A 23,339-nucleotide genomic window follows, 5' to 3' on the forward strand; every position below is an offset into this window, starting at 1 on the left:
TACCAAGCATTTATCTTTTTCTGCTTTTTGTTGCTACCGCCAATCTTTCTTCATTTCAGTTTCCCAACTTCTTTCTACCAACTCTGAAGTCCTCCAACAATATGAGAACTTGCACTGTCATCGCCCCTCACAGTATGCTGTGTGGGGCTCAGCTGGGATTTTCTCTCAAGTTGTTATTTGATTTTCTCTGCTGGCATCCATGTCTTACTCTTGGACATACTCTTCATTTTGCTGGAGTCTATCTTCCAGCATTTTTTTTTTTTTTAGAGACTTTGTGCGTAACTTGGTAAACCTGGATGTTTACTGACTGTGGAGACACCCTTATTTTGCTGTCTCACCAACGAGTTTTGTCATACAGGGAATTCTCGGTTCAATTCTTAGAATTTTGACAACCGCTTCCTTGCCGAGTGGCAATCAGACTCAGTGTGACCAAACAATATCCTTCTTCTCGGAAGCTTTTGAGGTAGTCTCTTTATCCCTGGAATTTGGGAACGTCACTCTGACATGACTACACATGAGTTTGTCCTTCTCTCCTGGGCATGCCTTGCCACCTGGGAAGCCATTCTCAGTCTCCAGGTGTGTGAAGAGGCTTCCTGGTTCTCATCTCCTCCTACTCCGGGTTGTAACCTGCTGGGGCGTGTGGGTGTGCCCCTGGCTGGCCCAAGTTCGAGGACACAGGGCTGTGCCCCGCTCCGTCGTCCTCCACCCCTGGGCGTCCTGGCAAGTCTGGTGTCAGATCAGCAGGCCTCTGTAGAGCAGGGGGGCACCTGCAGCTCCTGGCGCTGGTCCCCACATGCTTGGTGCCTCAGCGCCTGGCCAGCCCCGCCCTGGCCCAAGATGTATCTGCAGGGGCAGCAGCTTCGAGGGGGGCCTTGGCTGCCACCCTCGCCCACCCTCCAAGCCTTCACTTCTCATCCATCGGCTGGGTGCGGTGAGGCACAAGCACCGTGGGCAGAGGGCTGGGGGGGCTCCCACCTGGGACACTCCAAGGGAAGCCTCCGCGGCACGGTCCCAGGCCGTGGACTCGGCTCTGCGTGCCCGGGTGAGGAGATGTCTCCCTGGGAGAACGCGGGGCGGAGGCGAGGGGCGGCTCCTGCATTCGGGGTCGCCCGGCCCGGCTGCCTCCCGGGAGGCCCCAGCCGTCCTCATGGACACCGAGCCCGCGAAGCCTCCGGAAACCAGGGGACCAGCTCGGCTCCGCCCTAGACGCCCCGGAGTCACCTGCCCGCGGCGCCTCCAGTCTGTGGCCTTGGTCCCCTGCCCCGTGTCCTGTCCCCTGCGGTTAGACCCCCTCCCGCTGGCGCCCCTTGGTCCTTGCCCTCTCTAGCCCCGCCCAGGGACCCCGGCCTCAGCCCGGTCACCCCTCCCTCCTCCCTGGTGCCCCCTACGGTCACGTCCTCCCCCCAGGCCCGAGGCTCCACCCCGCCCCCAGGGTCCAGGCCCCTCCTCAGGGTCCCGTCCTCCCCCTCATCCAGGCCAGCCGCCCCCTCCCTGCTTGGCCCAGGGTCCCGTCCGCCCCCCCAGGCCCCTCCGACCCCCCTCACGCCCGCCCAGAGCCCCGTTCCTCCCTCAGGCCCCTACCTCTCCCCCTCCGCGTCCTCTCCCTTGGCCCCCCCAGCCCAGGGGTCCAGGCCTGCCCCCTCCGTCCCTTCGTCCCTCCGCCCCCTCCCCGCTCTGTCCCCTGGCCCTCCCGCCCCCCTCCTCCCCTCCCGCTTCCTCCCCGGCCCCTCCCCTCCCCCCTTCCCCCTCCATCCCCCCCTCCCCCGCCACTCCCCCCCTCCTGGTCTTGTTTCCCTCCCTGCGTCCCCCCACTGCGACCCCTGGTCCCTCCCCGTCCGTCACCCCTCCTCCGGCCCCTCTCCCACTCCCCTCCGTCCCCCCTCCACCCATGTTTCCCTCCATCCTCCCCGTCCCCTCTGTCTCCTCTGCCCAGGTCCCGTCCCTCTCCCCGCTCCGTCCCCGGCCCCTCCCCTCCCCCTCCCCTACCGTCCTTCCGTCTCCCTCCGTCCCCGGCCCCTCCCCTCCCCCTCTGCCCGGCCCTCCCCTACCGTCCTTCCGTCCTTCCGTCTCCCTGGTCCCCGGCCCCTCCCCTCCCCCCTCCCCCCCGCCCTTCCGTCGCCGGCTCCTCCCCTCCTCCCCTCCCCTGTTCCTCCCCCTCCGCCCGCCCCTCCCCCCGTTCTCCCCGCTCCCCTCCCGCCTCCCTCCCCCGCCTCCCACCCCCTCCTCTCCTCCCTCCCCCTCCTCCCTCTCCTCCTTCCTCCCCCTCCTCCCTCCCCCTCCCGCCCCTCCGTCCCCGGCTCCGCCCCTCCCTCCTCCCCCTCCCCTCCCCGCCCCGCCCCTCCCGCCCCGCCCCGCCCCTCCCCCGGCGGCGTGCGTCACGGCGGCGGCGGGCGGGGCGCGTCCGTCACGCAGGGCGCCGGGCGGAGCGCTCGCCGCATTGTTTGCTTCGCTGGGGAGCGAGCGCCGCGCCGGCCCGGGCGTCCGACCCCCGCGCCCCCGCCCGCCCGCGCCCGCCGCCCGCGCCCCCGCCCCCGCCCGCCCGCCCCGGCGGCCGCCCCCGCACCCCGCGCCCGGAGAGCGGCCCGGGCCTGCGCGGGCCGTTGGCGGGGGAGCCGCGGGCGCCATTAGCGCCGCCTGGGCCGCGCCGGCCTCCGCGCCCCCCGGGCTCCCGCGCCGCGGCCCCGACGGTGAGTGGGCGGGGGGGCGGCGGGCCGGGCCGGGCGGGCGGGGGGGGCCGGCGCCATGTTGGCGGCCGCGGCGGGAGGCGCATTGTCCGCGGGCGGGCGGGCGAGCGGGCGGCCCGGGCGCGGGGGGGGCCGGGGCCGGGCGGGGACCCGGGGATCGGGGCGGGGGCGGGGGGCGGGGGCGGGGCCGGGGGCGCGGGGGCCCGGGGAGGCCGCGGAGCCGGCGGCCGCGGGGCCGAGCGGGGCGTTATGTAACAGGCCGCGCGTCTGCTTGGCCGCCCGGGAAGCTGCCCGCGCCCGGCGTCCCCGCGGCGGCAGGTGGGCGGCCCGCGGTGCTCGGCCCCCGCCCCCTCCGGCCCCCTCCGGCCCCCCCGCCTCCCCTCCCCCTCCCCGCCGCCTCGGGGCTGCAGGGCGCCGCGGCCCGACCGAGTCCGCAGGCCCAGGAAGGCGCCACGCCCATCGGCTCCGCTTCCCTCGCCCGCAGACTTCACCCCTGCCTGGCGCCCGCACGCTGGGGGCGGCATTCAGTGCCGCGCGGGAGCGGGCCGCCCTCGTCCCGCCGTCGGTCCTCGCGGGAGACCCGCCGCGCCCCGTCCCGCGCCCCGTCCCGCGCCCCGTCCCGCGCCCCGCAGCGCACGAGCCGGTGTAAAAGCGCGAGCAGGGCTTCCCGGACCACCGCCCGGTGTGGACGCGGCCCAGGGGCTCGCAGCGTCCGCGGGTGTAGACGGGCGGAGGCGCGGTTCTGTTCTCAGGTTCTAGAGCTGTCGGACCGTTAAGCGTTTGATGAATTTCTTGTAGAAAGTGGTTCAGGAGCCCCTGGGAGCCCCAGGGAGGCGGTGGGTCCCGAAGGCTGCTCCTAGTTAGAGCGCTGGGTGCTGGGGCTGGAGGACACAATTACAGGTTTGCTCTGCACCTGGTGAGTAACCGGCGGCGTCTTCGCCCGGTCTCAGTAATGACATGTCGTGTGGTCCCTGGGTGCTTCAGGGTCCTCTGCTTGTAGGCTGCGGTGCGGACGCCCTCAGGGCTGTCACCCGGCCTGGGGGGGACACCCAGCTCCCTTCACAAGGGACTGTGCCCCAGGGCTGGCCAGGTCATGGCTTTGCTCCCTGTTGCCAGGCTGTCCAGGGCTGAGCAGGCGCCTGGACACCCTGACAGGCCAGTGAGTTGGGTCTCAACAGGCCACGGTGTTTGCCATGCTTGTGTTTACAGAGCACTCCTGTAAAATTTCAATATGAGAAATGGATTTCTATTTGAGAAAAGGAAAAGGAAAACCTGAAGGCTCTGTGTTACGTGCACCTAGGGTGTGCTGGGGTTGCCTCCCAGGACTCCCCAGGTACCCTCTCAGGGCTTTTCCCTGAGACCCACCGGGTGGCTGTGAGGCTGCACCCCCGTGCCAGGTTCCCGAGTTCTGGCTGGCCACGAAGCAACGGGCCTGGGGCTCCAACTTGAACGTGCATCTTGCTTCCTCTCAGTAGAGTGTAGTGGTTTGGAGGGAGGAATCAGGTCCTCACTGCAGGCTCCCAACGTGGCACGTTGCTCAGTCCAAAGTCAGGAGTTGTCACGGGAGGGACACTGAAAATAGGCTGTGTCCCTGAGCGAGCTGATGGAGGTCTGAGGAGCAAATTCTCAGAGACGTCTGCAGCCAGGACATCGGGGCACCTGAGCCCCTGCCGGCAGCCCCGGGGCGGGGCCTTTGTTGGCAGCATGTGGTCCTCGGGTGGCCTTCCGTGTGGAGGGGGAGCAGAGATGCATCCGCGGCACACTGCACATTTTGTCTGGGTGCACTTGACGAGGAGAGCACGGCCCAGCACCACACTCCCTATGACAGCTGAGAAGCGCCGCCTGGGGGAAGGGGCAGGTGGCCTGGGCTGTGGGGTTCCTGTGGTGGTCACTGCTGAGGCCCTCTGGAAGCTGCCTTGGGATTCCTGGGGATGTAGACGGCCACCCGGGCCGCCATGGGGCTCACCTCTGTGGTCCTGGCATGGCCTAGAGGCCCTGTGCTTCGACACGGTGCGGAGACCGTGCTCCAGGGGATGGACTGCTGTGGCCAGACTGCCAGGGCTCCCGACACCCAGTGGGTTTATGACGCCGGGGCTGCAGGGGTGCTCCTGGGGCCAGCGGGGCAGAGGAGGGCTGGTGAAGGGGAGTGCGGGTCAGGAGCGGGCAGCCAGCGAGCATGCTCGCCTTGCTCTCGCGACCTCTGGGCCTGCTGGGGTCCAGCCCTATGTGCGGACTTTGACTGGGCTCGGGTGGGGACCGCCACTCAGGAGGGTTGTTGCCGTCACCCGGGTGACCTGTTAGCTTGGTCCAAGGTGACCGGTGAGCCAGGGGAACCACAGAGCGGCCCAGAGAGGCTTGTGCCTATAAAGGCCACTCCTGGCTACTTGTGTCCTTTGGTCCAGGCGGTCCCTGGAACATGAGAATGAGTCCTGCCATGGGTGGTTTCGGAAGCCTCAGAGCCCCGAGCTGGGAGTTTCGTTTTGATTTAGTTCGAGTCGGTTTGCGTCTTTGGTGGGTTTCCCGTGTCGGTCCTCTGCAGGGAGTTAACCTTCCGTGTGCCTCTGTTTCAGGGAGTCAGTACCAAATGAGGAGGAAAGGACGATGTCATCGCGGCGCTGCAGCGAGGCACCCTTCCTCCCCGTGCAGTACTAAGCACTCCCCCACGCGAGAGACCCTGACCTACGCCCAAGCCCAGAGGATGGTGGAGATCGAGATTGAGGGGCGCCTGCATAGGATCAGCATTTTTGATCCTCTGGAGATCATATTAGAGGATGACCTCACCGCTCAAGAACTGAGCGAGTGCAACAGCAATAAGGAGAACAGCGAGCGGCCGCCAGTGTGCTTACGAACTAAGCGCCACAAAAACAACAGAGTCAAAAAGAAACATGAAGCCCTCCCCAGTGCCCACGGCCCACTGGCGTCGGCCAGCGCGCTTCCCGAGCCCAAGGTGCGGATCGTGGAGTACAGCCCGCCCTCCGCCCCCAGGCGGCCCCCCGTGTACTACAAGTTCATCGAGAAGTCGGCCGAGGAGTTGGACAACGAGGTGGAGTACGACATGGACGAGGAGGACTATGCCTGGCTGGAGATTGTCAACGAGAAGCGGAAGGGCGACTGCGTCTCGGCCGTGTCCCAGAGCGTGTTTGAGTTCTTGATGGACCGCTTCGAGAAGGAGTCCTACTGCGAGAACCAGAAGCAGGGAGAGCAGCAGTCCCTGATCGACGAGGACGCCGTGTGCTGCATCTGCATGGATGGCGAGTGCCAGAACAGCAACGTGATCCTCTTCTGCGACATGTGCAACCTGGCCGTGCACCAGGAGTGCTACGGGGTGCCCTATATCCCCGAGGGCCAGTGGTTGTGCCGACACTGCCTGCAGTCCCGGGCGCGGCCTGCCGACTGTGTGCTCTGCCCCAACAAGGGAGGTGCCTTCAAAAAGACGGATGACGACCGCTGGGGCCACGTGGTGTGCGCCCTATGGATCCCGGAGGTGGGCTTTGCCAACACGGTGTTCATCGAGCCCATCGACGGCGTGAGGAACATCCCCCCGGCCCGGTGGAAACTGACATGCTACCTCTGTAAGCAGAAGGGTGTGGGGGCCTGCATCCAGTGCCACAAGGCCAACTGCTACACCGCCTTCCACGTGACCTGTGCCCAGAAGGCTGGCCTCTACATGAAGATGGAGCCCGTGAAGGAGCTCACCGGAGGTGCCACCACCTTCTCCGTCAGGAAGACCGCTTACTGTGACGTCCACACGCCCCCGGGCTGTACGCGGAGGCCCCTGAACATATACGGGGAGGTTGAAATGAAGAACGGCGTCTGTCGAAAGGACAGCTCTGTCAAAGCGGTCAGGTCCACGTCCAAGGTCAGGAAGAAAGCAAAAAAGGCCAAGAAGACCCTGAGTGAGCCCTGCGCGGCCCTGCCGCCTGTGTGCGCGCCCTACATCCCCCCTCAGAGGTACGTGCGCACCAGCGAGGGATGGGGGAGCCCGGAGCCTTGGTTCCGTGGCTGACGGTCCCTCTCCCCTGAGCTGCCCGACTGCAGGGTTCGTTTCCCAGGCCCTAGCGCCGCAGGTGTGGACGCGAGTAGCTGTCGTTCTTCCTCATCTGCTCTCCCACCGGCTTTGGGAACCTTGTGGTATTTTAAAAATGATTTCTTGTGAAGAGGAAGGTGAGAGATGGTGGAGATCAGTGGGGCTGACGGTAGCTTCTGGAGGGAGGCCCGGTCTCCTTCCTGTCGGTGACGGCCTCTCTGGGTTTCCCGACCCTTTCCTTTGTGGCACGAACGTCATGTAGGGCTGTCCGTGTAGGGCCCTCCAGCTTGGAGCCGTGTGCGGGGTGCGGCGGGCGTCCCCTGTGGTTGGGGACGGGGGAGACCGCAGCAGTTGGGGTGGCCTCCAAGGGGTCGGGGGGTCTGCAGCAGGGCTAGTGGGTGTCCTGTGATGGGGGGGCAGCCTGAGGGGCTGGGGTGGGGTCCAGCCCTGCCCGGCCCTGACCCCTGCGCCCCAGCTGTGTCTGCTCTTGTTCCTGACCTTGTCTCGTCTCTGCCTCCCCCTCTCGTGACTGACTTGCTCTTTGTATTTTGTTGGGAACGTGAGGTGAATGACCTGGTGATGTCAGAGCCTGCGTGTGGGAGAGCAGACCACTCGCTCCCTCAGACACTTGCTGAGCCTTGGGGATGGAGTGCACTTGGCGTGGGGCGTGCTGCCTCAGACACTTGCTGAGCCTTGGGGACGGTGTGCACTTGGCGTGGGGTGTGGGGCTGTCAGATGGCTGCAGGAGGGGGTGGGCCCGGGCTTGTGCTCCTGAGGGCGGCTCGCCACCACCTGCTGCCGGATGCACGACCTGTTTGTCTCACAAACCGCTGTGTGACAGGCTGTGGGGTACGCTGGTCGCTGGGCAGTGGACGTCCTCATAGCGTATCGGGCGGTGGCTCCCAGTGCTGGCTCCCCACGGGTCTGAGCGAGGGATTCCTGCCTCAGTGCGCTGCGACTCAACAGCCAGGTTTGGTGTCTGTGGGTCCTGGGTCGTGTCGAGCTCACCAGTCCGGTTGTAAGACATTCTGAGCTGTCTTCCAGAGCCGGTACTACCGTCTCTTAAGAATTAGAAGCGGGGGGGCCCGGGGCTGCGCAGGTAACCCGTCTGCCTTCGGCTCAGGGCGTGATCTCAGGGTCCTGGGATCGAGCCCTGGCTCCGGGGCTCTGCTCAGCACGGAGTCTGCTGCTCTCCCTCTTCCCCTCCCACCTCGTGCACAGTTTTTCTGTAAAGTAAATACATCTTTAAAAAATAAAAGAATTAGAAGTATGACTTTTCCCAAAGTGACATTTTCTAGAGCGTGTGCAGTCACTCTAGAGTAAGTTCAGAAGCGAGTAAGAATGCTCACCCCTTGTACCCAGAAGGAAGCGCTGCCAATGCCAAGGGGTCTCTTTGCTGTCAGTCAGCTAGACTTTTTCAATGTTAGTTTCACTTGCGTTTCTATCTGTGGGGCAGAAAGTATGAGATTTGCATCAAGAGCTTCTGTTGAGGGATCCCTGGGTGGCGCAGCGGTTTAGCGCCTGCCTTTGGCCCAGGGCGCGATCCTGGAGACCCGGGATTGAGTCCCACATCGGGCTCCCGGTGCATGGAGCCTGCTTCTCTCTCTGCCTGTGTCTCTGCCTCTCTCACTGTGCCTATCATAAATAAAAAATAAATAAATAAATAAAAATAATAAAAAGAGCTTCTGTTGAAGACCCCTAAAAATTTGAGCTTTCCTGTAATTGAGAGAAATGAAAGGAAAAAAAAAACGTGGCCTAACAAATCGAGAAGCCTGAAGTAGCGTACTTGCCTCTGTGTGAGCAGCGCCATGTGGTTAGGAGCCCCTGGCAGGGCGCTGGCGGGAGGCTGCATGGGGGCTAGGCGGGGGCTGGCGGGGGCTGCGGCCCTTCGCAGGACAGGGCGTCTCCAGCTGGGACCGTGGGCCCTCAGGTCTCCACTGAGCGGGCCTGATGGAAGAGAAGACCCCGGCTTTGGGCCCAAGTGTTTCCAAGCAAGGAGATGCGGCCAAACCGCGTACCGAAGGTCGAGAGGCCCATGTTTGGTTTTCCTTTCTGTAAATTAGGAGGATGCTGTTATTTCACTTTAGAGTAGAGGGCAGTGGCGTGTGGGGTCAGTGTGTGGACACCTTGATGTCCGGGCCACAGCCCCACCCTTGGAGGGGCTCCAAGCCACCCTCAGCCGGCAGGCCACCCGCTGTCGACCACCCTGTAGGCTGCAGGACAGGTGCCGGGGGCCTGGGCGTGCCAGCTGCTACTCTTAGGGTCCTGATGCCGAGGCCTGGGTGTGCCTGGGTGTGGCTGGTCCGGCCGCCCTGCTCCTGGGGAGGGTGGCGGGCTGGGGCGGGGCGCTCCTGCCCGGGAGGATCCTGCCCGTGGGGTGACGGTGGCGTGCCCGTTCTTATCTGTCTCGTCTCCATCACTTGGATTTCGCTCCTGCCACCCTGGCCTGCATCTGGCCTCTGAGCATTCCCAAAGCAAGTCGTGCGGGTTGTGCTTGTGCCGGTTGTGCTTGTTACAAAGACTCAGGACACTTGGGAGGTGGGACCTAAACCCCCAGTCTCCACGTGACGCTGGACACCATGAGCATGTCTGTTCAGTGATTATGCATGTGTGTACAGAAAATAACTTTTTAGTTGCATATTTTTCCGTTTTCCATGGTATTTATATAAAAAGTTTCAGAATGGAAAACTAGAGGCAAACCTAGGTGCTTACCAAATAGTAGGATTTTTTAAAGAAAAGCAGCTTTACAGGAGCACTCCCAGGGCCCCATTGGCCCACCCTCAGAGCAGCCACCTGAGTTGGGGTGGGGCCCTCCGGTCCACACCCTGGTGTTAACGCACCGGGGCGACTGGTCTCTGCTGGTCTGTGCTGGTTTACACATCGACCTTGAAAACCTTGAAGACAGTGCTGTCATGTGTGGCCTCTTCTGGTGTTGCTGTGGGTCTGGAGGTGGGCGGCTGGCTGGCATCGCAGGGGTGCCTCCGGGTGCAGCCTGGGGCAGGGGCGCGGCTGGAGGTGGTGCTATGCTCTTCGAAGGTGCACATCCTCCCCTCCACATCTCGGCTCGGCTCGTGTGTATGACTGGGACAGTCTTGAGGTTTGGGCCCTTGGGCCGCCCCCCAGCGGTCCCTGCAGCTGGTCGCCTGTGCCCCTTCCTTCCCTCGTTCTCCTTTTGTGTGGCAGCGCGTCTCTGTGGGGAGCCCGTAGGAATCTCCTGGTGTTCTGGTGTCGCTGTCCTGTCCTGGGTGGCATGTGCTCCCTGGGGCCCGTCCACGGCCGTCCTGCCGCTGCCCCGTGTTTCCTGCAGCAGCCCGTACCCTCCGGCCTGGTGACCCCGGCCTTCCGGTGCTCCCCCCTCCCCCCCCCCCCCCCCCCCCCCCCCCCGTCTCCCAATGAGCTGCTTCTCGCGGTGGCCGTGTCCCCGTGGGCAGCCTGGACTCCCCCGCATGGTGTCGCATAGCCTTGGCCAGGCCGCCTCGTGTCCTGCTGGCGCGGCTCACGTCCTGCCACAGCTCCTAAGACACGGAGCATGTACGTAGTTAGCTTTTCTTCATCTGCAGAGGCCCAGGGTTTTTCTTAGACCGCTGCTGTGCGTTGTCATCATCGGTCACCTCCGTGGGTGGAGTGGCCGGAGGGGATGGTGAGGGGATGGTGTGGCGGCCGACTGTCACCGGTGCTGGGGCGCTGCAAGCCAGGCCTCCGGCACCGGCTCCCTGCGGGGTGGCCTTGTTTGTGGTTGGTGCCTGTCCTAGCCCCGTGGGCCTTCACATCCCGAAGGCCCCAGGATGTTCTAGAAGGTGGCCCTCCCAGTCTGTGGCCGGCCGACTCCCCAGCCTCAACACCGTCGTGTCTCTGGGTTTGCGGGCCGTGTGGGCCTGCGTGCAGAGGGTCCGTCCCTGGGGCTGGCCACCCTTCCCCGAAGTGTCGCAGTGCGCGTGCCGGCCTTGGTCACTTGGTGACCCTGTTCCTTGGCCCTTGGCTTCAGTCCCTTGGGGACGAGTTTCTCACAAGGGATGAGCACAATGTGGGTTTCAGCGTGGCTGTGTTTTCTCTCGTCCCCTACGGGCAGTCTGCTCTCCCTGGGGTCCGTGAGCACCGTGCAGCCCCTGCCCATCCCTGGGGGGCGGCCATGCTCCCCTCCACATGGGGCCCCGCCTCCCCCACGCTCACCAGTGTGGAGTCCCTTGTCAGGTTTTCTGACAGCCCTCCTTGGGAATTTGGAAATCCCTTGGCGCCTGCAGACGGGTTTGGAGGCCACCTGTATACTCACTACGGGTCCTCTGTGAACCCCGCGTAGCCGAGAGCGTGTACCCTTACTGACGTCTTTGTGTGGCTCAGTGACGTCCTGCGCTCTCCTCCCCCAGGAACGCTGTGCACATCCCGCCCTGAGCTTTGCCCATCACCCTGTTGGCCCTTCTCTGGGGAGCAGGGACAGGATGGGGCCTCTCCGGCCCCGCTTGGGGTGAGTTGAGGTTGGTTGACCGGTGGCTTTTCCACGTCTCTGGAGAGACAACCGCATCCCGCCCTCTTTCCCATTGTCCGTGGGCTCGCTCTGGACCTTGTCACTCCGGCCCCCCCTTTGCCTCCCTGGGACAGACCCCCTTGCTCATCAGGGCGGGTGCAGTCGCTCTACACCCAGAAGGACTCGGTTTGTCAGGTATGTTTGCAAGTGAGTTTGGCGTTTCCCTTGTGTGGCTGCCGCCCCTGCCTCCTTGGGTGGGACACCTGCTGTCCCCGCTGGTGGCAGGACGTGGCCTGGTCTTCCAGGCCGACCTCTTCCGAAAAACTGTCTTTTTCCTTTCCTTTTGGGGGTGGGAGGAAAATTTTAAGACTATGGATTCTCTTCTTAAAACCCTTGCTGTGAACGTATTGAGGTTTCATTTGTGCTTCACAAGTGAGTTTTGGGAACTTGTGTTTTTCTCTGGGTTGGCTTCCTGTCTCTGCTTTTGTGATTCTCCTTTTTAACGGATTCTGGTTCATCTGTTCCTCCGCCCTGGTGTGTCTGTCCCCTGCTTTCTCAGGCAGGGCCCTCCAGAGCTGGCTTACTGGCTCTTGCAGAGCCCGGGGTGGGGGGAGGGCTCCTCTGTCAACACTTGCTCGTGTCTTCCCATTTCCACTTCCTTAGCTTTTGCTTGCGTCTCTGCCCAGCTTCCTCGAGGTGTCCTTGACCGCGTTGTCGGGAGGGGGACAGCGAGCTGATGTGAAACTTGTGTGATTGTGGGTGTTGGGCCCGCCAGCCTGCCTGCCGTGGCGCAGCACAGAGGTGGCGGTCCGTGGCTGGCGTCCCGTGGCTGGCGTCCCGTGGCCGGCGTCCGGTGGCCGGCGTCCCGACCTCCCTTGGGAGTCTTTGCGTGTTACCCATCAGCCTTTCTCCTTTCTATGGTATTTTGGACAAAACCTGCCAAAATAATTTTGAAAAGCAGTGTGGCGCCTCCTGCGTTAAAGTTTTGAGTTCAAGTCCAGCATTCTTCACCTGAGATCAAATAGCTGAAAGGTGTCGTTTCTGGAATATTCGGAGGAGGCTCATCATTCCCAAAAGTGAATTCAGTGGAGTCGGGCAGCGTGCCTCCGCGTCCTCCCCCGTGTCCTGGGGCCGGTCGCCATCCCGCCAGTCGCTGGGCCTCCCTTGTTGTGTCTCCATGATCTGGTGGGGCCACTGAGGCCGCCACCATGCTCGGGTGGCACGAAGCCCCTTCCCCACGAGGGGTCTGTGCTGGGCGCGTCCCTCCAGGAAACGGGCCTTCGCGAATGTGGTGGTGTCTGAGGTGGATGTACTGCTTTCCTGGCGCTGCCCCAGCCCCTGTGGATGCCACTCTGCATCCTCATGCCATACGTAAATAGGTTGTGTAAAAGCAGTTTTATTGGAGCAAGGTACTCAGTTTAAAGAACTTTGTTCAGGTTATATGCCAGAATCGCAAGTTGATGTTTTATTGACTGATCTTCTGTTGGGTCCTCCCTCAATTTCTTCAGAAGCCAGGTTATATTCCATCTGAAGGCACCTTGTGTGTGAGACATATTCAGAAAGACCTGAGAAAATCAAACTTTTAATCTTTTTGTATACCCATACCAAATCCTATATTTTTTAAAAAAATATTTAAAAGGGCATTTGGGTGGCACAGTTGAGCATCTAACTCTTGATTTCGGCTCAGGTCATGATTTCAGGGTCGTGGGATTGAGGCCCCCAGGGGGCCTCTCCCTGCTCAGTGGAGCATCTCTTGCTCTGCCCCTCCCCATCTGCACGTGTGTGTTCTCTCTCCCTCTCCCACTCTGTCCCCCCCCAATGAATCTTTAAAAAATTCTTAAAATGCAAAAGTAGAAAGACTCTTAAACGCATGGCAGTGGGGTGAACACCCCTGTTAGGCTCTGTACTCGAGAGACGGGACCTGCCAGCCCTTCTGCCCCTGGGCCTGCCTCTGTCCTCACCTGCGCGGACTCACCTTATTACCCACTTTCTGAACACCACGGGGTGCTGTGCCTTTACAGTCACACGAGTTCTGTGTCCCCTCTTACAATAGTCCCTTTTGGACTCTCTCCCTTTGGAGTTGAATGTTGAGGGACCCGGATCCGCATCCTGCTGCGAGTTCCCTGGGCCCCCATCCCTTGGCTGGCCCATGTGCTAGCATTCCTCTGCCCTCATCTGCTGTTGGTTGTGGGGCCGGGGTCTGGGTGGGTGCAGGGTTGATGTGGGTGCACTCAGTGCCAGCCCTGCTGCTTCCCAGGAGGTGCTGTGCATCCTAGGAGGCGCGTGGTGGGTGCCTGGGCGCTCTGTGCCCACCCATCAGCTTAGAATGCAGGCTTTCAGTAAATACCCCAGGACACCTTGAAATGCACTTTCATCAGCGCCTTGCTGCTCAGGTCTGCAAGCTGTTCATGGTTCAGAGATCCTGTCTCGGAGGAGATGGTGGCTTGTTTCATGAGGTTCAAAATCTTTATTTATAAGCCCATTGTCAGACAGCGTTTCCTTAAACCTTCACATCGTTAAGAAATACTTTTATTTATGTTGTCTCATTTCACTGTCGAAGTGGCTGAGTGTGTACTTGTGTAAGAGCACCTGTGTGCAGAGGTGGGGATCTGCACACCGCGTGCGTTCAGGTTCATGCTCCGTACGGCACCTGAGTCCCGCCTCAGTCGGGAATTGCACCATAAGCACCTGGGTCAGCAGTGCGCAGGACTAGCACAGCCCCCGCTGCGGCCGAGGACCCCTGCGTGCAGGCCTGAGAGTGGGTCCAGCTGTTCCCCAGCACCTCCTGCTGGTGCCCTCAGCGGTGTTGCAGGTGCTCCTGGGTGCTGTGACAGGTGTCCTCCCCCCACCTCCCAACGAGGCTGTGACCCAGGGTCCTGGGGTGTGTAGATGCGCGGCCCCGTGCTCACGGGCAGTCGGTGGACGCACTTGAGCGTGGGTTCTGCACCTGCCTGCAGAAGCTTGTGGCGTCTTCTCTAGGGTCTGCTGGGGCTGCTCTGGCAGAGTCCCCCCGCCCGGTCCGCGTGGAGCTGCCCCGTGTCGGTTCCTCAGTATCGGGTCCCTTTGCAGGGCAGACGCCTGAGCTGGGCCTGGCCGCAAGAGGCCGTGCTGGCTCTGCGCACTTGGGTCTGGGTGAGCCCAGGGGCCGGGCAGCATGTGGGAGGTGCCCGTCAGAAGTCAGCACGGAGGCCCACAGCAGCAGGATTTGGAAGCGTCTTGAAACGACTGGAGCTTTAGGAGAAGGACCGTTGCGGGGAGGGCATGCGGGGGAGGGGGCGTTCTGGCCTCCTGGTTCATTGATGGTTTAGTAAAACTTAGGATTTACCTTCTTCAAAATTTGGTCTTAGGTTCCTTGGTTTCATCCCGACGTTTTGGCATTAGGTGTGTAGTGAGGAGCATCTTGGCTCATCTGTGTTTTCATTCAGTTCTTAGTTGATGACCGAGCGAACGGTCTCTCTGTCCTCATGAAACACGGTTTTTTTTTTTTTTTCTCATGAAACACGTTTATGAATCACGGCTCTGTCTCAGCGGGGATGTAGAGGCCCTCCCGCGAGCCTTTTGGGTTTTTTTAAATGATAATTCCCCTCCATGTGCGTGTTTTCACAAACCGCGTGCATTTTAGCGTCCCCAAAGCTGTCGCCCACGGCCGCTCCCCACTGTCACTCTGGTGTCTGCAACCCTCCCCTCCGGTCCTTGAGGGGGCCCAGGGGCAGCAGGGCGTCCCGAGTCAGGAGGTGAGAGCTGTGCTCCGCGGACTTCCCTTGACGTGTCCATCTCGGGTGCAGGGCCAGCGGGGGGACCCTGTGGTCAGGCCCGGGGCTGCAGGAGGCAGCAGTTCGTGTGCGTGGCTGAGAGCGGACGCTAAGTGTGGGCGGTGGTTTGTGGAGAGCGACCCTGTCGTTCCGAGTTTCCACGGTGAAAACGTGTTCTGTGCTCCTTCAAAGCTAAACTCTGAGTCTTTCCGTGTTTTAGATTAAATAGGATTGCGAACCAGGTGGCCATCCAGCGGAAGAAGCAGTTTGTGGAGAGAGCACACAGCTACTGGCTGCTCAAACGGCTGTCAAGGAACGGCGCCCCCCTGCTGCGCAGACTCCAGTCCAGCCTGCAGTCCCAGCGGAGCACGCAGCAGGTACGTGGCCTCTCCCTCCCGCTCTTCCTCCTGCTCTCCGCACAGGATGCACCAGGCCATGCTGGCCTCTGGATGCCCCAGGGCCGTTGAAGGTTGAAACCCTGGGCCATCTGGGCGCCTCTCCTCTGTCCCTGCCACCTGGCGTTTCTGCACACGTGGGTGACGCCCGGGGTGAGCCTGCGGGGGTGGCAGCAGGATAGGCCCCCCGCTAGGCTGTGGTCCCTGTGCCGGGCTGGGAGTTCTGGGAGTTCCGGTTTTGGAAACCTGGGAGGTGTGGTTTGTTTCTAGGGCCGAGGTGGGGAGGGAGGGAGGGAGGGTGGGAGGCGGGAACCCGCATGAGTGAGCGGAAACGGGATTTGCTTTTTTAAAAGAACAAAACCAAACAAGCTCTTGTGTTTTGGTAAATTTGGGTTTGTAGAACCATCTGAGCGTGGAAAGCAGTTCTGGAAGAATGGATTTAGAAAGTAAGAAATTGGCTCTGTGCGATGCCACAAAAATAAATTGAGGACAAAAATGGTTCTTCGGCACTTTGCCCAAAATTCTTGATTAGCTCACTTTATGCTGTGGGGAGTGGGCAGCTTTGTAGGGAGAGCTTGTCCATGAGGCCTCAGGCTGGGAGGCCGGGGGGGACCTGGCGCAGAGTAGAGCTGCTGGCTGCCCTCTCCCTGCCCCGCGGGGCGCACAGCAGAAGCTGTCCTTCCGATGAGTTCACGCCGGATGGCCACGCGGCCGCCCTGCTGCTGATCCTGAGCCACCAGGTGGCTGAGTGTGTCAGAGGGAACATGGGCAGACAGGGCTGGGTGCCATGCTCCTGGGTCCACCAGGTTCCTGGTCTGTGGGGCTCTGCAGGCAGGGCGGTGGTGGCCCGGAGGCGGCTCTACTGGGCCAGGCGGGCAGAGCGGCCCAGCTGAGTGTGTGGTCGTGGAGCGAATGGACACCCAGTCACCCCAGATGCCAGGAGGGCAGCTCCCGTCTCTGGCGGCACTCCCTGGTCCCACCTGCAGGCCCGGGCCAGGTGTGACCCTGCCCCCATTGCCCCGGCCTGGAGGCTGCTGCCATTCCCAAGGAACCTTTCTTGGATTTTTTTTATTCCGTGGTGACAAAAAAACCCCATAAAATATCAACATATTTAAGTGCTTAAAGACGTTTTTTGGTGGATTTTAATGTCTTTTTTATCCTTTTTGAGACCCATAGCGAAACTGTAGATTCTGGGCCTCTGTGGGGTGCCCTTGGCCTTTTCCATCTCTGGGGAAGGAAGGAAGGAGCTGCTTGGAGCCCGCCCGGCCTGGTACCTTCAGCGCCGTCCGAGTCCCATGCCGCGGGCATCCAAGGTTGCTGGGCCAGGGGCTGCTGCGTGCGGTACTCGGGTCTACTGAAGGGGCCCCACTCGGTCGAGCTCGTGGCTGGATGCACGCACACTTGAGGCCGGGCTGTGCGAATGTCCCGAGTGTGTTGGGGCCACGGACTGGGGTGGCTCTATGCCTGTGTCTTGGGCATGCCGCCCATCCTGGGGGCCGTGCGCATCCTGTACACACGGACCTGGGGCCTCAGAATCCACGCTAGACCACATCACCCGGGGGTCTTTGTTAGCGATGTCTGCCTCGGTGATCTGCAGCCCGTTCGTCCCTCCTCCCCGTTGGGACAGGTGGGCTGGTGGGAGCGACCAGCCAGGCTGCTGCCTACAAAATAAATGCGTAGGGACAGGAAAGTGAGGTGTGGGGGTGTTGTGTCCTGGGCGAAGGAGTGGCGTAGATTTGAGCTGGTGCAGCTTAGATGCTGGTGTCCTGGAGAGCACTTGCGCTGACCCGCAGGGTGCGTTCCTGCGGGGACGTGGTGACGTGGTGCTCGGGAGCTCCCCACGAGGCCCGCACGGGCGCCCTGCGTCCGCCACCCTCCCAGCGTGAGCGTCCACACTGCCTTTCCCACTTCACCCCGTGAAGTCCACCCCATGGTCCAGTACACCAACGTTCCACGTGGAACATTCAAGGCTCGGTGTGAGGCTCACGTGTGTCTGAAAATTGGACATACTTGATGTGAGGTTTACTTGGATTCATCTGTCTGCGTTTCTGGGGGCCCAGTCTGGGGTGGGCTGTGGGAGAGGTTGGGGGCAGCCCTTCCTTCCTTCCATGGCCGACCCTCTGATGGGGAGACAGACAGATGGGACCAGCTGGCCCCGGGGGTGAGGTCCCTCGCGTCCGGGCAGACGAGGTGCCTCGGGTTGGCGGTTCTGGATGCTGCTGTGCACAGTGGTCTTCAAGGAGTTGGAAGACCCAAGGTGAGCTCTTCTGGTCCGGCCCGAGCGCAGGGTCCCTGTGGGCACCTTGCTGGGGCCTTCACAGCCCTTCTGCGGAGCTCGTCCTCCGCTGTCTGCGGACCCTGGTTGGGGTGGGGGGTTGTTGAGGGCAAAGCTCCTGTCTTGTTCGGCAAGGGGCAGAGCCAGCACGTCCGCTGGTTCACTGCGGTGCTTCCCTCTGGTGGCTTTAGGACCAAGCGGTCACCCTGCTGTGCTGGGGGTGGAGCCTCTGGCCAACACCCTGGCCATCGCCCTGGCCATCGCCCTGGTGGCTGAGGTTCACAGGAGCTGGGCCCCTCCAAGCGTCCTGCTCTAGGGGCAGGGACCACTGCCTCTTGGGGTCTTAAGTGCTTGGTGGTGCCCAGGGACTCGGGGGGATGTGCTGCGGTCCTCACCTCTTGGGGCTGGCCTGCCCTGTCCCCTCCTTCCAGCAGGCTCCATCTGTCAGGGGGAAGGTGGTAAACTTGGTCTTTACAATTCTCTTTCCTGATAGCTTCTCTTGATTAGCTCACTTTATGCTGTGGGGAGTGGGCTGTGGGGAGAAATCACTTTGCTTTCTTTCTGTTTCGTGGAGTCTTCTCGGGTAGATTTTTAGGTAGGAGATAAAGCTGACCTGACAGTGGAGTCTGGACGCTTAGGCCCTTCTGCGTAGGTGGAGGTGCTGAGGCCGTGCCTGGGGTCGGGTCCCATACTGCAGGCGTTGTGTGCGGGGAGAGCGACTCCGCGGCTGTGCGTGGCCTCCAGCCAGGGCAGCGAGTGCAGGGCAGGCACAGCTTCTGCCTCGTGGGTTTGCCTGGCTCAACGTCCTTTTTCTTGATGTTTTCAGAGAGTTTATTTACAGTAACGGACAAGGTGATTTTCAGATGCTTTTGGGGAAATCGGTTTTTTTAAATTACTTTTTAATGTATTTCTTGGCCGCGTCTATGCAGCTGATATCACTGTCAACTCCTGCCTAATGCCCGAAACTTTTAAATAACGTTAAAAGGAGCTGTGTGATTGGCGTCTCGCAGAACCGGAGCGCTGGCCCAGCCTTCCCATCCGCTTGATAGGGAGGAGGGTCTTGTAGCCTCATCACCGACTCTGCCCGCAGACCCTGGAGTGAGAGCCCCTGGAGCAAGAGCCGTGTTGTCCCCTGCTAGGTGCTCAGCATTGAGACAGGGAGTGGGGGTGCCCGGGGAGGGTCCCTGCCTGGTGTGTGGGCTGTTCAAGCTCTGTGTGATGGGGTGGGCTGGAAGCCTGCGGGGCGGTGGTCCAGAGAGAAGGGGTCTGATGAGTGTGGAATGGAATCTGACGGTGAGCGACCTGCCCAAGGCCACAGGGTTGTCAAGGTAAAGCCCCTGCGGTGGGGACGCCGCCTGGGTCCAGGTCACGTGTACGTGCGGTTGCAGAAGGTGTCCTGGGCCGCTGTGGTCAGGAGGCCCCAGGCACCTGTGGGAAGCCTGCCCGGGGACAGGTGGGTGCGTCTCAGCGGAGCTGGGGTTCCGGGGCAGGTGGAGGAGCGTCCCAACTGCTGCTTCCTCCGCCGTCTGCCCTGGGTCTGCCCCAGGAGCTGTGGTTGGGTGGAGGGGTGCCTTCGGCTCCCGGCACGCGGCCTTTGAGGTGCTGCCTAGATGGCCTGGTCCTAGGGCGGTGCGGGACGCGTGGACGGGAGCGCACAGAACCTTGGGGCGGGATTTCCTGGGGTTCAGGTGCCACTCTGAGCTGGGAAGGTCTCTCTGGACGTTGTGTGGGGCCATCCTGGGCTGCTGTGTCCTGCCACTCCCTGGCTTCCACATCGTGGCCACGGCGGTTGTCCCCTGCCCGCGGTCGGGGGTGCCCTCCAGCTCTTTGCTCTCTGGGCATGGTGTACTTATTTCTGAAAATCCTGGAGTGGAAATGGGTGGGTCGCGGGCTGTGTTGGGTGCAGGGTTATGTTTATTTTGCCAGGGAAGGAGGAGGTGCTCAAGTGGTGACCCCGAGTCGGGAGGCTTCACGGCCGCTGGGGCCGGACAGCACTGGCTCCCCTGCAATGGGCTCCCGCTGCTGTTTGCATCCTGGGCCGCTCTGTCCCTCCCCGTGTCCAGTGGGTGGGAGGCCATGGCCTGCGACAGCTGCCCCACTCACCTTGGCTCCACTGGCTCTGTGCTCGTGCGTGGCGTCTGTCCTCTCAGCTTCTGGGTCTGGAGCGTGCCGGGCGTGTGGCCACCCTGGGGTGCTCTGTGGGGTGAGTCCGGGCCCGTGACGTCGGCCCTGGGTCCCCTCGGGCCTGCTGCTTGGTGTCCTGGCTGGCTCATGCAGGCACAGGGCTTCTGCAGCGGCCCCGAGTTCCCGGGCCCTGGGGTCTCCTCTGAGGGGTTCTGGCTGACTTGTGACTGATTTTCCCAGAGAGAAAATGATGAAGAGATTCAAGCTGCCAAAGAGAAGCTGAAGTATTGGCAGCGGCTGCGGCACGACTTAGAGCGCGCGCGTCTGCTTATCGAGCTCCTGCGCAAGCGAGAGAAGCTCAAGCGGGAGCAGGTGAGGCTGGGCGCCCCTCGAGCCTCCCCTGCACGGTCTGCAGCCCCGTGTGGGCTCCCAGGGTGCCTGGGGCTGGCTGCACCTGCAGGCTTTTGCCCTGCCTCCTCCCAGGGTCTCCTGCCCTCGTCCTCGGGCAGCAGCAGGACGAGGGGGGACGTTGACTTCTGTCTGGAGGAGGCTTGGTGTGGCTGTGGGGGCAGCGTCGCCGGCCCTTGGGGGGGCGGGACGGGGCAGCTGAGTCGGGATGGGCCAGGGCGGCGGGCGCTTGGCGGGGTCGCCGTCCCCAGAGGGCCGTGGTGAGCGTTCCAACCGAGTGCCGCATTTGGCAGGTGAAGGTGGAGCAGATGGCCTTAGAGCTGCGGCTGACCCCGCTCACAGTGCTGTTGCGCTCCGTCCTGGACCAGCTGCAGGAGAAGGACCCGGCTCGGATCTTTGCGCAGCCGGTGAGCCTGAAGGAGGTGAGTGTTCACCCACTCGGCACGGGGCTCCCTGGCGGCTTAGGGAGTAACCGTTCGCTACTAGGTACGGGGTGTGCGCTTAGGGGTCTCCTAGCGTTTCATTTTAGCACGTTCCCTTTTAAGTGATAAAAGTGATAGGTTTCCCTGTAAGGTGGCGGGAACAAGAGGTGGGAGTCCCCCCTCAGAGAGATCCTGTCCGTGCACGGTGGCTCTCTGCCCAGATAGGCACACCGGTTGCTGTGTGTTCAGTTTGAGGAGTTTGAGTTGGAGGGGCCCCTGGCCGAACGTGGGGTTTCCGAGGGGCGCGTCTGCACGCCGCACTGACGCTGTGAGAGAGGCACTGGTGCTGTGCTTGTGCGTGTCTCCCGTGTAGAGTAGCGGGTGTGTGGGGTTATAGAGCTTGGATAAGACTCCTTCTTTGTTTGTAAATGCTTATTTTTCCTCCCCGAAATTAGGTACCAGATTATTTGGATCACATTAAACATCCCATGGACTTTGCCACAATGAGGAAACGGTTAGAAGCTCAAGGGTATAGACACCTCACTGAGTTTGAGGAGGATTTTAATCTCATTGTAGATAACTGCATGAAGTACAACGCCAAGGACACGGTGTTTTATAGAGCCGCCGTGAGGCTGCGCGATCAGGGCGGTGTCGTTCTGAGGCAGGCCAGGCGCCAGGCGGACAGCATCGGCTTCGAGGAGGCCTCGGGGATGCACCTGCCTGAGCGGCCTGCGGCGGCCCCCCGGCGGCCTTTCTCCTGGGACGACGGTAAGCACCAGCCCCGAGCACGGGCACAGGCGGGGGCACGGGCTTGCCCGCACACCGCGTCTGCACGGCCCAGTGGGACTAGAGCACGAGCCGCATACGTGACCGTATGTTTCCCAGTAGTTCATGACGAAAGGGAAGGAATTGACTTCAAAGGCGGATCTTTGACTCAGTGCTCCTAACGTATTGTGCTTGTAGCACGTGGTCTCCACGAGAATTACTGAGTGTGGTTGGCTTTTAATTTTTCTTTGCCACACCATGTGTATTTGATGCCCCTCGTACGTTTCTGTGGACACAGGTGTGTTTCAGGGGCCCATTAGGGACACAGTGGCCAGCAGCCCCATCTGTAGGGGACAGCCTTCATGGGGTGGGGTACAGACCCCGACAACGTTGAGTTGGGGGCTGCGCCCTGGGTGGACCTGGATCCACTCTGAGGACACCTTGTGGGCATGTGCCTCTGAGACGGGGCACGGTGGTCTGTTCACTTGTCCCAGCCCTGGAGACGGGTTGCCTTCCCTGTGCCTCGCCCTGGCCGCCGCACCTGGCGGGCTCTGGAGTGTCGGGTCTTGGAGGAGAGGGGCATGTAGGTCTCTGTGGGGTTTCCCAGTAAAGTCCTGCACCCATGTTCTCACCAGGAATAAACTCAAGGATGGGAAGTCTTCATTTATTTCTCCCGCATTTGTGCGGGGAGGTGGTGGAGCTGGTGGGGTGTGTGTCGCGGCGCTGGGTGCTGCTCCCTCCCTCTCCCTCGGGTCTGCTTGGGTGCATGGAGGCCCAGGGGCTGCCTCGGGGTGGCCTGGGGTGGGCGGCGCACACAGGGCTGTCCCTCGTCTGCTTAAAGGTACAGACGCGAAATGGTGTGAGGCCATTTTCTTTGAGGCCTCAAATAGCATTTCCATTATATGAACGTTTTTGAGGCTGTTACTGTAGAATTTTGTCAGAGACCGTATGGATACGAGCCAAGCTGTTAGATTTGGATGCTCTTATTTATTTCTCGATGCTAATGTCTTGTTACTTTGTAAGAAGCACAGATGCCTTCAGTAAACGCTTGTTTCTGGAGGAAGGTGCCTCTTGCTCCTGGCAGTTGTGTTGTGGTCTCTGTCTCTTCCCACCTTCCTTCCGCTCTCACTCCCAGCTTTATTTTAGCTCCAAAGACTGGTTTTTTTCTTAGCCACCTTTCACTAACTTCAGGTAATTTGTGTTTTATCATCTTGTTGTTTTGCTGAAATTAAAGTTGCTAGGGATTTTTGTAATAAATATGCCTGAAGTTGAGAGCCACCTGTGCATTGTGTGGCCTGTCGCTGTAGAACCAGGCGGTGGTCTGGGTCTAGAGGCCAGCACGGACGTGAGTTGGCCCCGGCCCCTGTCTGCACAGGGTGGGGTCGTCCTCTTGGGCCTTCTTCTGCCCCGGCTTCTGGTCTTCACTGGAGGGCTTGGTTTGGGCGCGCACCAGGAGAGGCGCTAGCCCTGCCTCAGTGTGCTGTATCCCCGTGCGCATGGCCGGCCAGCCGTGGACCTAGAAGCTTTCCTCTAGGAGCGTCTGGACGCCCAGGGGTGAAAGCTCGTGTCCTGTGGCTGCAGCCAGTCGTGGGTGTGGCGTGAGCGTTGGAGGGGCATTTGGGGCTCCCGCGGGTGGGGCCCGTGCCGGTCAGGTAGTTTTGGGGGCACCACGGGGGTCACCGCCACGGTTGATGACTGATGAAGTATCCTTTGGCTTCAGTGGACAGGTTGCTGAACCCAGCCAACAGGGCCCACATGGTCCTGGAGGAGCAGCTGAGAGAGCTGCTGGACAAACTGGACCTCACGTGTGCCATGAAGTCCAGCGGGTCTCGGAGCAAGCGGGCCAAGCTCCTGAAAAAGGAGATTGCTGTCCTTCGAAACAAACTGAGCCAGCAGCACAGCCAGCCCCCGCCCGCGGAATCAGGTATTGGAAGCTTTGAAGAGGAAGGTGCTCAGCTGGGGCAGGAGACGGGGGAGGAAGGTAAGCACATGCTCAGTGTCTGTCCTCACTGACCCCCGGGAGCC

General features: G+C 61.6%; 1 protein-coding gene across 4 annotated transcripts in view; it reads left to right on the top strand.

The window, feature by feature from the left end:
• The first annotated feature begins 2,558 nt into the window (after window positions 1-2,558).
• Window positions 2,559-23,339, top strand: part of BRD1 (bromodomain containing 1) — a 34,952-nt gene continuing 14,171 nt past the window's right edge. For all 4 annotated transcript variants that reach the window (XR_005987798.1, XM_041755094.1, XM_041755095.1 and 1 more), the window contains exons 1-7: window positions 2,559-2,687; window positions 5,255-6,635; window positions 15,146-15,302; window positions 19,960-20,091; window positions 20,421-20,549; window positions 21,005-21,317; window positions 23,035-23,295. Coding sequence is in view for 3 of the 4 variants with exons in the window: in XM_041755094.1 (XP_041611028.1) it covers window positions 5,269-6,635; window positions 15,146-15,302; window positions 19,960-20,091; window positions 20,421-20,549; window positions 21,005-21,317; window positions 23,035-23,295 (2,359 nt within the window). In the remaining variant the exon portion in view is untranslated. The remainder of the gene's footprint in view (window positions 2,688-5,254; window positions 6,636-15,145; window positions 15,303-19,959; window positions 20,092-20,420; window positions 20,550-21,004; window positions 21,318-23,034; window positions 23,296-23,339) is intronic.

This window comes from Vulpes lagopus, chromosome 5, assembly GCF_018345385.1.
Source record: "Vulpes lagopus strain Blue_001 chromosome 5, ASM1834538v1, whole genome shotgun sequence".
Taxonomy (NCBI): domain Eukaryota; kingdom Metazoa; phylum Chordata; class Mammalia; order Carnivora; family Canidae; genus Vulpes; species Vulpes lagopus.